The 14,818-nt window shown below is 44.1% G+C and overlaps 2 protein-coding genes and 1 long non-coding RNA gene across 3 annotated transcripts in view; 2 read left to right on the top strand and 1 right to left on the bottom strand.

The window, feature by feature from the left end:
* The window catches only part of LOC130306975 (oocyte zinc finger protein XlCOF7.1-like), a 308,614-nt gene that overhangs the window by 45,713 nt on the left and 248,083 nt on the right, over positions 1-14,818 (top strand). The gene's annotated exons all lie outside the window — the stretch shown is intronic.
* LOC130298666 (oocyte zinc finger protein XlCOF6-like) overlaps positions 1-14,818 on the top strand; it is a 52,006-nt gene that overhangs the window by 13,148 nt on the left and 24,040 nt on the right. The window contains exon 5 of the mRNA XM_056551360.1: positions 4,370-5,416. Coding sequence (XP_056407335.1) covers positions 4,370-5,416 — 1,047 coding nt within the window. The remainder of the gene's footprint in view (positions 1-4,369; positions 5,417-14,818) is intronic.
* Positions 2,606-14,818, bottom strand: part of LOC130298857 (uncharacterized) — an 85,255-nt gene continuing 73,042 nt past the window's right edge. The window contains exons 2-3 of the long non-coding RNA XR_008850149.1: positions 3,899-3,962; positions 2,606-2,706 (exon numbers count right to left, since the gene is read on the bottom strand). This is a non-coding gene — a long non-coding RNA (uncharacterized LOC130298857). The remainder of the gene's footprint in view (positions 2,707-3,898; positions 3,963-14,818) is intronic.

Here is a 14,818-nt window from a genome sequence, read left to right as displayed (position 1 = left end):
CTTAATCCTTCCAGTACTTATTAGCTGCTGAATTCTACAGAGGAAATTCTTTTCTTTTTGGAGAACAGTGCTCTCTGCTGACATCATGGCCGCAGTGCTCTCTGCTGACATCTCTGTCCATTTTAGGAACTGTCCAGAGTAGGAGAAAATCCCCATAGCAAACATATGCTGCTCTGGAAAGTTCCTAAAATGGCCAGAGGTGTCAGCAGAGAGCACTGTGCTCATGATGTCAGCAGAGAGCTCTGTGTTCCAAAAAGAAAAGAATTTCCTCTGTAGTATTCAGCAGCTAATAAGTACTGGAAGGATTAAGATTTTTTAACAGAAGTAATTTACAAATCTGTTCAACTTTCTGGCACCAGTTTATTTAAAAGAAAAAAAATTCTACCGGAGTACCCCTTTAACCCCTTAAGGACCAAGGACGTACCGGTACGTCCTTGGTCCTGCTCTTCTGATATAACGCGGGGTTACACAGTAACCCCGCGTCATATCATGGCGGCCCGGCGTCATAGTGAAGCCGGGACCCGCCTCTAATAGCACGCAGCGCCGATCGCGGCGCCGCGCGCTATTAACCCTTTAGCCGCGCGCTCAAAGCTGAGCCGCGCGGCTAAAAGTGAAAGTGAAAGTTCCCGGCTAGCTCAGTCGGGCTGTTCGGGATAGCCGCGGCTAATCGCGGCATCCCGAACAGCTGACAGGACAGCGGGAGGGCCCCTTCCTGCCTCCTCGCTGTCCGATCGCCGAATGACTGCTCAGTGCCTGAGATCCAGGAATGAGCAGTCATCCGGCAGAATCGTTGATCACTGGTTTCTTATGAGAAACCAGTGATCAACATAGAAGATCAGTGTGTGCAGTGTTATAGGTCCCTATGGGATAACAATGATCAGTGTGTGCAGTGTTATAGGTCCCTATGGGATAACAATGATCAGTATAAGAGATCAGTGTGTGCAGTGTTATAGTTCCCTATGGGATAACAATGATCAGTATAAGAGATCAGTGTGTGCAGTGTTATAGGTCCCTATGGGATAACAATGATCAGTATAAGAGATCAGTGTGTGCAGTGTTATAGGTCCCTATGGGATAACAATGATCAGTATAAGAGATCAGTGTATGCAGTGTTATAGGTCCCTATGGGACCTATAACACTGCAAAAAAAAAGTGAAAAAAAAAAGTGAATAAAGATCATTTAACTCCTCCCCTATTAAAAGTTTGAATCACCCCCCTTTTCCAATAAAAAAAAAACACAGTGTAAATAAAAATAAAAATAAACATATGTGGTATCACCGCGTGCGGAAATGTCCGAATTATAAAAATATATCATTAATTAAACCGCTCGGTCAATGGCGTGCGCGCAAAAAAATTCCAAAGTCCAAAATAGTGCATTTTTGGTCACTTTTTATATCATTTAAAAATGAATAAAAAGTGATCAATAAGTCCTATCAATGCAAAAATGGTACCGTTAAAAACTTCAGATCATGGCGCAAAAAATGAGCGCTCATACCGCCCCATACACGGAAAAATAAAAAAGTTATAGGGGTCAGAAGGTGACAATTTTAAACGTATTAATTTTCCTGCATGTAGTTATGATTTTTTCCAGAAGTCCGACAAAATCAAACCTATATAAGTAGGGTATCATTTTAATCGTATGGACCTACAGAATACATATCAGGTGTCATTTTTACCGAAAAATGTACTACGTAGAAACGGAAGCCCCCAAAAGTTACAAAACAGCATTTTTTTTTCAATTTTGTCGCACAATGATTTTTTTTCCCGCTTCACCATAGATTTTTGGGCAAAATGACTGACGTCATTACAAAGTAGAATTGGTGGCGCAAAAAATAAGCCATTATATGGATTTTTAGGTGTAAATTTGAAAGAGTTATGATTTTTTAAAGGCAAGGAGCAAAAAACGAAAATGCAAAAACGGAAAAACCTCCGGTCCTTAAGGGGTTAATAGATTAGAGGAGAGGGGATACACTAAAAAGAACTGAGACAGTGCTATACAAAAAGTCAGTGAGAGACAGAAATAGAAAATAATATAAGGTAGGTCGGGTATCTAAAACCCAGATATGCAGTGCTCCCAGTCTATATCAATATGGCAAATGATGGGGAGTGACATAAAACATAACTTTTACTAGTTAATCACTAAAAGACATATATTATTAAGTGGGTGAATACATGGGCAAATGGTTGGCCCTCCAAAAAGACGCAATAAATGGACTCCTGTTAAAGTCAATAGTTATGCAATTGCAATATCTAAATGCTAGCGTATATAGTCACTATCTCAATCTGCACGTTTCCAAAATGTAGCCCGACACGTTTCCGACAACAGTCAAATGTCTTCCTCAGGGGCATAAGAGGAGACAGTGACTCAACAGATTTGATTTAGCATATAGAGATCAATACTCAGTTATTAGAGCAAAAAGAAATCAAAATAATGTCCCAGTCGCTGATACAGTAGCGACTTGGGTTGTGCCTGGCATAAGTATATACAGTGAGCAGGGAATGCCTCATATGGTCCAGTCTGAAGACCCTGAAATAAAAAAAAAACACATACCTCTGTATGTAGTGAGGCTTATTAGTTCTTCCATTAGACCTGTGGAAAAAACATCACTGTTTGAGTTGCTGCGTCCACGCTCGTCTCCTGCGCAAACCCGCTGTGCCGGGGAGCCGTGCAGTTGTGCCGGCTACTGTGCGCACAGTCAAACAATCCTAATAGAAAACAATTCATTACAGCATATAGTGCGCAATTTGCAGCTATAAAACATAATTTCCAAGTATTTACCAGTACTAGAGGTGGATGCGGCATTGAGGGAAGTTACGGCACCGGGTGTGAACATAGTCCCTAGGAGAGGACCGACTTTAGGATCAGGACTCTCACCCAGTATGTAGAGTGAAATCCATTGGTAATGTAGGATGTGGACATACAAGATGTATTACTTGTAGGTTTATGGACAAATCGGACCAATTCACACGGTATATTACCAATTTACCGTCCCCTATAAGAAGCCGCATGAACTGTAATACAGAGTATAATTCACTTGGCATCTTGGACACAATGCCGGATGCAGTATGTTGGATCTACGAGCAAGCTACTTAAAGGGGTACTCAGCATTTGGAACAAAATGTTTTGAACGCTTAGAGCCAACGCCGGGAGCTCGTGACATCATAGCCCCGCCCCTCATGACTGTCACGTCCCCTCAATGCAAGTCTATGGGAGGGGGCGTGACAGCCGTCACGCCCCCTCCCATGGACTTGCATTGAGGGGGCGGGGCTATGACGTCACCGGCTCCTGCCGCCGGATCTAAGCATTCTGAACATTTTGTTCCAAACGCCCTGGGTCCCTAAGTGGTTAAAGGAGAAGTTACAGGTCTGTGAGCCAGAAATCTTGCTGGTTTGTAGGTGACCAGATACTTATTTTACCGAGGAATTTACCAATTAATTCATTAGAAATCCTACAATGTGATTTCCTGTATTCTTTATCCTCATTATGTCCCTCATAGTTGAGGTTATAACCTATGATGACAATTACAGGCGCCTCTCATCTTTTTAAGTGGGAGAACCTGCACAATTGGTGGCTGACTAAATACTTCATTGCCCCACTGTAGATCATGGGGGGTCCAACCGCTGGGGCCCCCGTCATCTCATGTATGGGGCCCCGGCTCTGCCGTAGGAAGGGAGTGTTCCATCCCCGCATGACACGGTGGCTGACACGCCCTCCCCCATGTATCTCTATGGGATACATGGGGGGGGGGCGTGTCAGCCTTCGTGTCAGACAGGCACGGACACGCCCCCTTTTTGCGAACTGCTGGGGCCCCGTACTGGAGATCGCGGGGGCTCCCAGTGGTTGGTTCCCCTGCGATCTATAACTTACTCCCTATCCTTCAGATAGGGGATAACTTACCTTCCACTACAGTATTCCTTTAAATATGACCCTGAAGGGGACATAAGCTCCGCCCACTTCCGATCTGCAGCAGGAAATACATGAAAAACATAAATAAAAGATTAATTTCAAGAACAAAATTTTAGACCACAAACAAAATAGTAAACACGGAAAAACTCAGAGAAAAACTTAGAGACTGCTATCGGACATCTTATGCCCTTTTGATAGGGGATAAGATGTCTGTGGGTGGAGTACCCCTTTAATTCCTTAGTTCATTATTTATTTTCGTTAAAATTATTCTAAGATCCTGCTAGTTACCCCATCATTGTACTGCTGACTAGATAATAGGGAACCTATATTATGTCTGCATTAACTGTATCGGGAGGACGGGGAGAAGGTTCCATGATGTCACATGCTGCACTTATAATGTTCTACTAAAAAGACTATAAATATGGGCGCAGTTATTAATACAATCTGTGTTATTCTCTGCAGATTCTTGTACCAGGAGATCAGAGGAGAATCTTCTATCTTCAGATTATAAAGCAGATGATGATATCACACAAGATACATATGAAGAACATTCCATTATCCCAGATACACCCTCAGCCCTTCACAGCCAAGATCTCTCATCTCATCCTTATATACAGGTCCTGTCTTCTCAGTCATCACAGGATGTTCAGCAAAATAAAGGTCACAGAAGAAATGATGGACATCAACAAGCTCATACAGGAAAGAAACTGTATTCATGCTCAGAATGTGGGAAATGTTTTACTTTTAAATCAGGTCTTGTTGTACATAAAAGAACTCACACCGGAGAGAAGCCATTTTTATGTTCAGAATGTGGGAAATGTTTTACTCAGCAATCAGATCTTGTTAAACATCAACAAACTCACAAAGGGGAAAAGCCATTTTCATGTGCAGAATGTGGCAGATGTTGTACTAAAAAATCACATCTTGTTGCACATCAGAGAACTCACACAGGGGAGAAGCCATATTCGTGTTCAGAATGTGGAAAATGCTTTGCTTGGAAATCGGATCTTGTTAAACATCAGAAAACTCACACAGGGGAGAGGCCATTTTCATGTTCAGAATGTGGCAAATGTTTTACTCAAAAATCACATCTTGTTGAACATCAGAGAACTCACACAGGGGAAAAGCCTTTTTCATGTTCAGAATGTGGGAAATGTTTTACTCAGAAGTCAAGTCTTGCTATGCATCGAAAAACTCACAAAATAGAGAAGCCATTTCCGTGTTCAGAATGTGGAAAATGCTTTACTTGGAAATCGGATCTTAATACACATCAGAAAACTCACAAAGGGGAGAAGTCATTTTCATGTTCAGAATGTGGAAAATGTTGTACTAAAAAATCACATCTTGTTGCACATCAGAGAACTCACACAGGGGAGAAGCCATATTCGTGTTCAGAATGTGGAAAATGCTTTACTTGGAAATCGGATCTTGTTAAACATCAGAGAACTCACACAGGGGAGAAGCCATTTTCATGTTTGGAATGTGGCAAATGTTTTACTCGAAAAGCAAATCTTCTTACACACCAAGTAACTCACAATGCAAAAGTAACCTTACAACTTGTCAAATAGTACAAATACTATGACTATTGCAGTTTGAGTCACATGAAAGAGCAATAAACTTATACTTTTTCAATGTGAGTATTCAAAAAAAAATACTCAACCAGGTACTAGAATATTTTACCTTAATGTATACGTACACCCTGTTCCAAATTATATTTAACCCCTTAACGACCACAGACGTATATTTACATCTTGTGGCTGGCTCCCGATCTGTGAAGCACGCTCAGCGGGGATACGATCATCTGTAATGGCGGCCGGAGGTCCCCTCACCTGGCTCCGGCCCTCTCCCGGCATCTCCTGTTCTGAGATCGAGCAGACCAGAGCAGAAGATGACCGATAATACTGATCAGTGCTATGTCCTATACATAGCACTGAACAGTACTAGCAATCAAATGATTGCTATAAATAGTCCCCTATGGGGACATTAAAAAAAAAAAAGTAGAACCATTTAAAAATAAAAAAAAGGGAAAAATCCCCTCCCCCAATAAAAATGATGATTGTCAGTTTTTCCCATTGTACCCCAAAAAGTGTTACATTTTTTTTTCTATAAACATATTTGGTCGCGTTTGGAAATGTCCAAACTATCAAATTATAATGTTAATGATCTCGTACGGTGAACGGCGTAAAGGTAAAAGATTCCAAAAATGCTGCTTTTTTTTGGTCCCATTTTATTCAAAAGGTTATAGGTGGTCAAAAATGGGGCGATTTTAGATTACTGATTTTGTAAAAAAAAAGTTTTTTAGATTTTTTTTAAGCGGTACAAAAATATAAAAGTATCTAGCCATGGGGATCAATTTAATCGTATTGACCCACAGAATAAAGAACACGTCATTTTTATGGTAAAGTGTATAGTGTGAAAACAAAACCCTCCAAAATGTGCAAAATTGTGGTTTTCATTTAAATTTCCTAAAAAAAAAATAATTTTTTGGGTTCGCCGTACATTTTATGGTAAAATGAGAGGTTTCATTACAAAGTACAATTGGTCACACAAAAAACAAGCCCTTATATGGGTCTGTAGATGGAAATATAAAAGAGTTATGGATTTTAGAAGGCGAGGAGGAAAAAACAAAAACGCAAAAATAAAATTGGCCTGGTCCTTAAAGGACAATTTTAGTGCAAGACTTTTATATATTGCTGTGCCCTGGCTACAAAAATAAACAAAATAAACTTTAACATACCTTCCTACGTGCCCCTGTTGGTCCGGTACCGGCCTCACGGTCCAGTGGTGCGAACCTCATTCAACTTCCTGGGGACAGAGACGTCACAGAGCAGTCGGCGTATCACCGGGCGGGACTTTGCTGTGGCCGGTGATACGCCGACGGCTCTGTGACGTCTCTGTCCCCAGGAAGTTGATTGAGGTTCGCACCACTGGACCGTGAGGCTGGTACCGGACCGACGGGGGGCACGTAGGAAGGTATGGTAAAGTTTATTTTGTTTATTTTTGCAGCCCAGGCACAGCAATATATAAAAGTCTTGCACTACAGTTGTCCTTTAAGATTAAAATGGGCTTGGTCCTTAAGGGGTTAAGCAGTTAAAGGGGTCCTCCACTGAAAAACATAAAATATATATTATTTAATTTTTTTTAATCAACTGGTGCTAGAAAGTTAAACAGATTTGTGAATTACTTCTATTAAAAAACCTGAATCCTTCCAGTACTTATCAGCTGCTGTTATGATCCACAGGAAGTTCTTTTCTTTTTGGATTTCTTTTCTGTCTGACCACAGTGCTCTCTGCTGACGCCTCTTTCCATTTTAGGAACTACCCAGAGCAGGAGAAAAACCCCATAGCAAACCTCTCCTGCTCTGGACAGTTCCTAAAATGGACAGAGGTGTCAGCAGAGAGCACTGTGGTCAGAGAGAAAGGAAATTCAAAAAGAAATGAACTTCCTGTGGATCATAACAGCAGCTGATAAGTACTGGAAGGATTAAGATTGTTTAATCAAAGTAATTTACAAATCTGTTTAACTTTCTGGCACCAGTTGTTTAGAAGGGCTATCTCCGGGCCCCAGGGAAATGATGTACCCGTTATGTTACATAGCATTGTTTTTATTTGCTCCCATAAGGTACTTATTAAGTCACACTCCCACCATCAATGCATAAAGGTACCCGTCCCCCTATTACAGCTCCAACAAATTTCGGACCTACCAGGGTACATCTTGAATAAAAGGAACGGGGTCTGGTACCACCAATAAAGTCGTTTCCTATTGATTTCTAAATTGGAAATACAGTTAGATGTTCTAATAGATAAAATAAATGCCCCCCCCCCCCCCCCCAATGCTTAATAGAAAAGGACTGCCCCAATTTTCTTTCCCATTTCTGACATATAGGTCATTTCTGCAAGTCCAGTGCAGATGCTTCGTATATGTTTGTGAAATCAATTTTTTAAAAGAGGAGTTTAAAAAAAGTGTTTACACTAAATGGTGTTTGATTAAATTCTTTAGCTTGAGTCAATTAAATGCTGTAACTGTAAATATTTAAAGAACTTCTGTGGAATATTATATTTTTGAACTAGATAGAAGACCAGCTACATCAGAAATACAGTGACCCCCCCCCCCCCCCCGACCTACAATCATTTCAACATATGATGGTCTTTGAGAGGCCATCGCATGTTGAAGGCAGCATCAACATTCGATGCTTTTGTATGTCGGGGCCATCGCATAAACGGCTATCCGGCAGTGCAGACTGTTTCAGCTGCCACCGGATAGCCGTTTAAGGTGCCCTGGTGAGTGTCACTCACCTGTCCCCGCTGCTCCGGACCTTCCTCCTCAGGGTCAGCTGCATGGCCGTCGCTCTCCTTCGTCTTCATCACGTCGCCGTGCATGCCATCCCATCATCCAATAGGAGCGGCGTGCGCAGCGTCGTGATGACTGTGATGGAGAGCGACGATCCAGGGCAGCGGTGACTGTCCTGAGCGGCGGGAACACGGGAGTATAACATTCTATATTACTATTGCACGGATCCCTCAACATAAGATGGATTCAAGTAACGATGGTTCATTTGGAACGAATTACCATCATATGTTGAGGGATCACTGTATCAGAATATTTACAGTCATGGCCCTAAATGTTGGCACCCCTGAAATTTTTCTAGAAAATGAGGTATTTCTCACAGGAAAGGATTGCAGTAACACATGTTTTGCTCTACACACGTTTATTCCCTTTGTGTGTATTGGAACTAAACCAGGGAAAAAAAGCAAATTGGACATAATGTCACCAAACTCCAAAAATGGACTGGACAAAATTATTGGCACCCTTAACCTAATATTTGGTTGCACACCCTTTGGAAAAAATAACTGAAATCAGTGGCTTCCTATAACCATCAATAAGCTTCTTACACCTCTCAGCCGGAATGTTGGACCACTCTTCCTATAACCATCAATAAACTTCTTACACCTCTCAGCCGGAATGTTGGACCACTCTTCCTTTACAAACTGCTCCAGGTCTCTCTTATTGGAAGGCGCCTTTTCCAAACAGTAATTATAAGATCTCTCCACAGGTGATCAATGGGATTTAGATCTGGACTCATTGCTGCCACTTCAGAACTCTCCAGCGCTTTGTTGCCGTCCATTTCTGGGGGCTTTTTGACATATGTTTGGGGTCATTGTCCTGCTGGAAGACCCAAGATCTCAACACAAACCCAGCTTTCTGACACTGGGCTGTACAGTGAGACCCAAAATCCACAGATTTCATGATTCCTTGTACTAGGGATCGACCGATATCGTTTTTTTAGGGCCGATACTGATAATCGGTGGAGGTTAGGGCCAATAGCCGATAACTTATACCGATATTCCGGTATAAGTTATCGGCTATTTATCCCCCCTCGACACCGCTGCAGTGCATTGATTTAAAGCGGGCGCTTTAAATCGATGCACTGCAGTGGCTTTTGCGGTGCCATAGGCCGCCACCGCCACCACCACCCGCTTCTCTCCCCCTACCTGTCAGGGTGGTCCGGGCCATCCATCCTCCTTTCCTGTAGTGTCCGGCGGCATTACGGGTGGAGGGTGAACCGATCCGGGCTGTCCTTCTTCCCCGGCGGTCATCTTCTCCACTCCGGGCAGGCTCCGGCCTAGTACACTGCATATGCGCCCGTGCGCAGTGACGCCCGTGCGCAGCGACACACCCGACGTCGCGGCGTCTATGCAGCGTACTAGGCCGGAGCCTGCCCGGAGTGGAGAAGAGGACCCCCGGAGAAGGACAGCCCGGACCGGTGCACCCTCCACCCGGAATGGCGCCGGACACTACAGGATGGATGGCCCGGACCACCCCCATTACGGGTAAGTTTAATTTTTTTTTATTGACTCGGAGGGTGGGGGAGGGGCCCGACCGGTATAGCGGTATGGGCAAAAATCCATACCGGTATACCGCCCAGCACTACGGGGGTCGGTCGCGGTGCGGGGGGGCGGTCGCGGTGCGGTGGGGTATTATCGGCTTATCGGCAAAGTAATTGCCGATACCGATAATGCCCAAAATCGTGATTATCGGCCGATAATATCGGCCATACCGATAATCGGTCGATCCCTACCTTGTACACATTCAAGGCCCCCAGTGCCAGAGGCAGCAAAACAACCCTAAAACATAATTGATCTCCACCATATTTCAATGTAGGTACTGTGTTCTTTTCTTTGTAGGCCTCATTCCGTTTTCGGTAAACAGTAGAATGATGTGCTTTACCAAAAAGCTCTATCTTGGTCTCATCTGTCCACAAGATGTTTTCCCAGAAGGATTTTGGTTACTCAAGTTCATTTTGGCAAAATGTAGTCTTTTTTATGTCTCTGTGGGGTCAGCAGTGGGGTCCTCCTGGGTCTCCTGCAATAGCGTTTCATTTCATTTAGATGTCGACGGATAGTTTGCGCTGACACTGAAGCTCCCTGAGCCTGCAGGCAGCTTGAATATCTTTGGAACTTTTTTGGGGCTGCTTATCCACCATCCGGACTATCTTGCGTTGACACCTTTCTTCAATTTTTCTTTTCCATCCATGCCCAGGGAGATTATCTACAGTGCCATGGGTTGCAAACTTCTTGATAATGTTGCGCACTGTGGACAAAGGCAAATGACTTAAATTTTGCTTACCTGAAAATTTCAATTCCTGGAGTCCGTAGGCAGCACAGAATGGGTTAAGTTCGTCCTCCCGAACTTGTCAGAAGAGGTAATTAGCATAAAAAAAATAGCATAATTAGCCTAATTAACAACCTCTCCCACCAGGTATAAATGGACAAACCCACACACAGACCACAGAGTAGTTGTATAGCAACATTTCATCAGGGTGGGATCCCTGTGCTGCCTACGGACTCCAGGAATTGAAATTTTCAGGTAAGCAAAATTTAATTCATTCCTGGATGTCCTACGGCAGCACAGAATGGGACCTAAGTAGCAGAAAATAATAAAGGGAGGGCATTACTTCTTAAACGCTTCTTCCAACACTGCCTTGCCTAGGGCTGAGCTACTGGAGACGTCCATACGGTAGTTTTGAATGAATGTGGTTGGCGTTGCCCATGTAGCCGCTCTACAGATCTCTTGAAGAGATACTTGAGAAGCTTCAGCCCAAGATGCCGAAGTCGCCCTAGTAGAATGGGCTTTTAGATCCCTTGGGGGTTCCAGGCCTTCTTTTTGAAAGGAAAAAATGATAGTCTTCTTAATCCAGTTGGCAATAATGGATTTGGCTGCCTTAGAGCCTTTAGATTTGGCTCCGAACTGTACAAACAAGTGTTCTGAATACCTGAATGATGCTGTCTTGTCAATATATTCCAAAACTGCACATCTGACATCTAGCTTCGAGATCTCTTGATTTGATGTTCAGCCAGAGCCGGTAGTACAATTTCCTGTTGAAGGTTATGGACAGAATGAACTTTAGGGATAAATCCGGGAAGAGTACGAAAGACTAAGGCATCCCCAAGATCTCTTAAGATATGGCTCACGGCAAGATAGTGCCTGTATCTCACTGACTCTGCGCGCTGAAGCGATAGCCACTAAGAAGCAAGTTTTCCATGTGAGAAATTTTATGTCAATGGACTGAATAGGTTCAAAAGGGTCTGATGTGAGGCACCTCAAGACTCTGGAAAGATCCCAAGATGGTATAGGCTTGCTGACTTTCGGGCAAATATTTTTGACCCCTTTTGACCAGCGGGTGTCCTGTAAATCTTCCTGCTAGAAAGAAATTTATAGCAGCACATTGAACTTTCAGAGTGGACTGTTTGAGACCCATATTGAGACCTAGCTGTAGAAAGTTCAGAATATCGATGACTGAAGGATCATTGCTAGTAAATTTAGACTTGAAGAGACTCCATACCCTGGAGTAACACTTTCTCGTTCTCGTCTTGCTTGATTTATCCAAGGTAGATAAGACATCACTAGATAGACCTTTGGACCTCAGCAGGTTCAGTTCACCTTCCAAGCAGTCAGATGCAGGGAGTTGAACTCCTGATGGTAAATCCCTTGCTGGGTTAGAAGATCCTCTGTCTTGGGCAGATGCCAGAACCGATTGTGAGATATTTCCACTGCTAGGGAGAACCAAGCCCTCCTGGGCCAATAAGGGAGGATCAGGATCGCCCGAGGGTTCTCCTTCTTGCGCTTCAGTAGAGTCCTCTGGATTAGAGCAGGAGGTGGAAACAGATAAAGAAACTTCCCCTCTCAGGACAGTGACAGGCCGTCCACATGATATGGGTGGTCCAGATAAGAAAGAGAGCAGAACTTCTGCAGCTTGGTATTCCTTCTCGTTGTGAATACATCTATTTCCGGGGTACTGAACCGTTTTATCACTTGTTTGAAGATCTCCATGCTCAATTCCCATTCGCCTAGGTGAAGGGATTTCCGACTGAGAAGATCCGCCTTGACATTCAAGATACCTTGCAGGTGAACTGCCACAAGACTCTTGATGCTGAATTCCGCCCATCTGAAGATCTTGGCACACTCGGACATCAAGGATTGACACCTGGTTCCCCCCTGCTTGTTCAGATAGAAAACTGTGCGCAGATTGTCTGATCTGACTAGGACATCCCGGTGAAGCAAGAGAGGGGTGAAATGAAGCAGGGCCAGACGCACCGTTCGCAGCTCCTTCATGTTTGAGGACAGAGGCCTCTTCTTCCTGGGACCAAAGCCCTTGGGTCCAGCGCTGGCCAATGCAGGCTCCCCATCCACGAGCTGAAGCCTCGGTCGTGATGACCACTTGCTGCGATGGTAGTAAAGACCTTCCCTGAGAGAACCTGCTACGCATGAGGCACCAACAAAGTTCCTTGCGGAGATTTGTAGGAATCCAGACACAGCTTTCCAAGTCTGTCCTTGATCTGTTCCAGCATGAGAGAACCCTCGTCTGTAGACCGCGAATATGGGCCTTTGCCCAGGGGACCGCATCTATTGTTGATGTAAGGGGAATGGAGATCTTCATTTCTAGGAAATCTATTACGAACCCTAAAAAAACAATCCGTTGTGATGGAATCAACTGAGATTTTTCTAGGTTGACTAAGAAACCATGCTCTTGGAGAAAATGAATCGTTTTCTTCATGTGATGGGACAAATCTAGGCTGGACCCTGCTCTCACCCACCAGTCGTCTAGGTATGGTACTACAGTGATTCCTTGCAGGCGTAATGCAGCCGAAAGAACCACGACTAGCTTCGTAAACACCCTCGGTGCTGAACTCAGACCGAAGGGAAGACACTTGAACTGTAGATGCCATGTCGTGTCTTCTATCATTAATGCGAACCTGAGAAACTTCCTGCATGCTGGGTGGATGGGAACATGCAGATAGGCGTCTGATAAATCCAGAGTCGCCATGAAGTCCCCTTGGTTCACCAAAGGAAGCACAGACCTGATAGTCTCCATCTTGAAGTGTTTCTTGATCATGAACCTTTTCAGGTAAGTGAGATCTATAACTAATCTCCACTTCCCGCTGGATTTTGGTACTGCAAAAATTCTCGAGTAAATCCTGGTGAATTGTTCTTGGTGTGGTACCCACTCTACTGCATTCTTCTCCAGAAAATTCCTGACTAGAGAAATCACATTCTGGTCCTGCTTTGTGTTGAGAAAAAACTTTCCCGGAGGAGGGTAAAGAAACTCGAGCTTGTAGCCTTTCTGGATCACTGAAAGAACCCACTTGTCTTCTGTTGTCCATGTCCAAACCTGAAAAAATTCTTCTAACCTTCCTCCAACCTTGGGGGACGCTAAGGTGGCGTCATAAGTCCTTCTTTTTCTCTGGCGGCTTGCTCTTAGAGGCAGAGCTGGAGTTTCTACCTCTCTTCTGCCTACCAAAACTAGGTCTATAATATTGGCCTGACTGAAAGTTCCTCTTCTGGAACTTAGGAGATCTCCTCCATTTTGGACGGCTTTTGGATGCTTCCTTTTTGGATGTTCTTGGGAAGGCATCATTCTCGTCATTCATATCTTTGAGTATACCCTTCAGGCTTGGCCCAAAGAGAGATTCTGGGGAAAAAGGTAAGGAGCAGAGGTTATTCTTAGCTGCTACATCTCCCTTGCCCCCATTGCTTGATCCAAAGTGCTCTCCTTATTGAGTTCGATTCTGCCATATTCTGGGCTGAAAGACGCAGTGTGTCCAGTGGAGCGTCGCACAGGAATTCCGCAGCAGATTTCATGACAGGAATCTTCTTGATGATGTCATCTCTAGGGACTCCATCATTAAGATCTCTGGATAATTGACTTATCCATATTCAGAGTGCTCTGGCCACCGGAACAGAGGCCATCGCCACTTTGGATACTGCTGCTGCAGTAGAAAAAGCTTTTCTATCCATGGGATTGGCTAGAACGGAAGTTACCTCGGAAGGAAAGTACGACTTCTTGACTAACTTGGCTACCGGTAGATCCACCTTAGGCGGGTTAAACCAAGAGGTGGTAGCCTCGGATGACAGCTTGTATACAGACTTGAAACGGGATCCAACATCCACTCTTTTCTCCGGCTTATCCCAGTTGGCTCTGAGCCACTTGCCAACTGCAGGATGAGAGGGTAACACTCTATCCTTAGAGACTGGGAAGTAATAAAGACTTTCCCTGGGGAATTTGCCTTCGGTGGAACGATCCGTCTCTAATACATGTTTCACTGACTTTATCAGGGAATGCATGTCATCTTTGTGGAAGATGTAGTAGTCTTCCGGAGAGTCTTGTGACTCTACAGAGGACCGTGATTCAGATGCCTCTGAGTCAGAAGGAGATACTGCTCTGTGCTGTATCTTGCGCCTTTCCACCTCTTCCGGCAGTATAGTGGATATGCGTTTTTTAAACCACTCAAAGAAAGAAGAGGCCTCATCCCCAAATGTATCATCTTCCACTGGGTGCTGTTGTGAACATCTACCGCAGACATCTCCTTGTGCATCATCCGCCATAGGCTGGGAGCACAATTCACACAGCCT

This window comes from Hyla sarda, chromosome 1 (assembly GCF_029499605.1).
Source record: "Hyla sarda isolate aHylSar1 chromosome 1, aHylSar1.hap1, whole genome shotgun sequence".
NCBI classification, from domain to species: domain Eukaryota; kingdom Metazoa; phylum Chordata; class Amphibia; order Anura; family Hylidae; genus Hyla; species Hyla sarda.
This window is presented reverse-complemented; position numbering and strand designations above follow the sequence as displayed.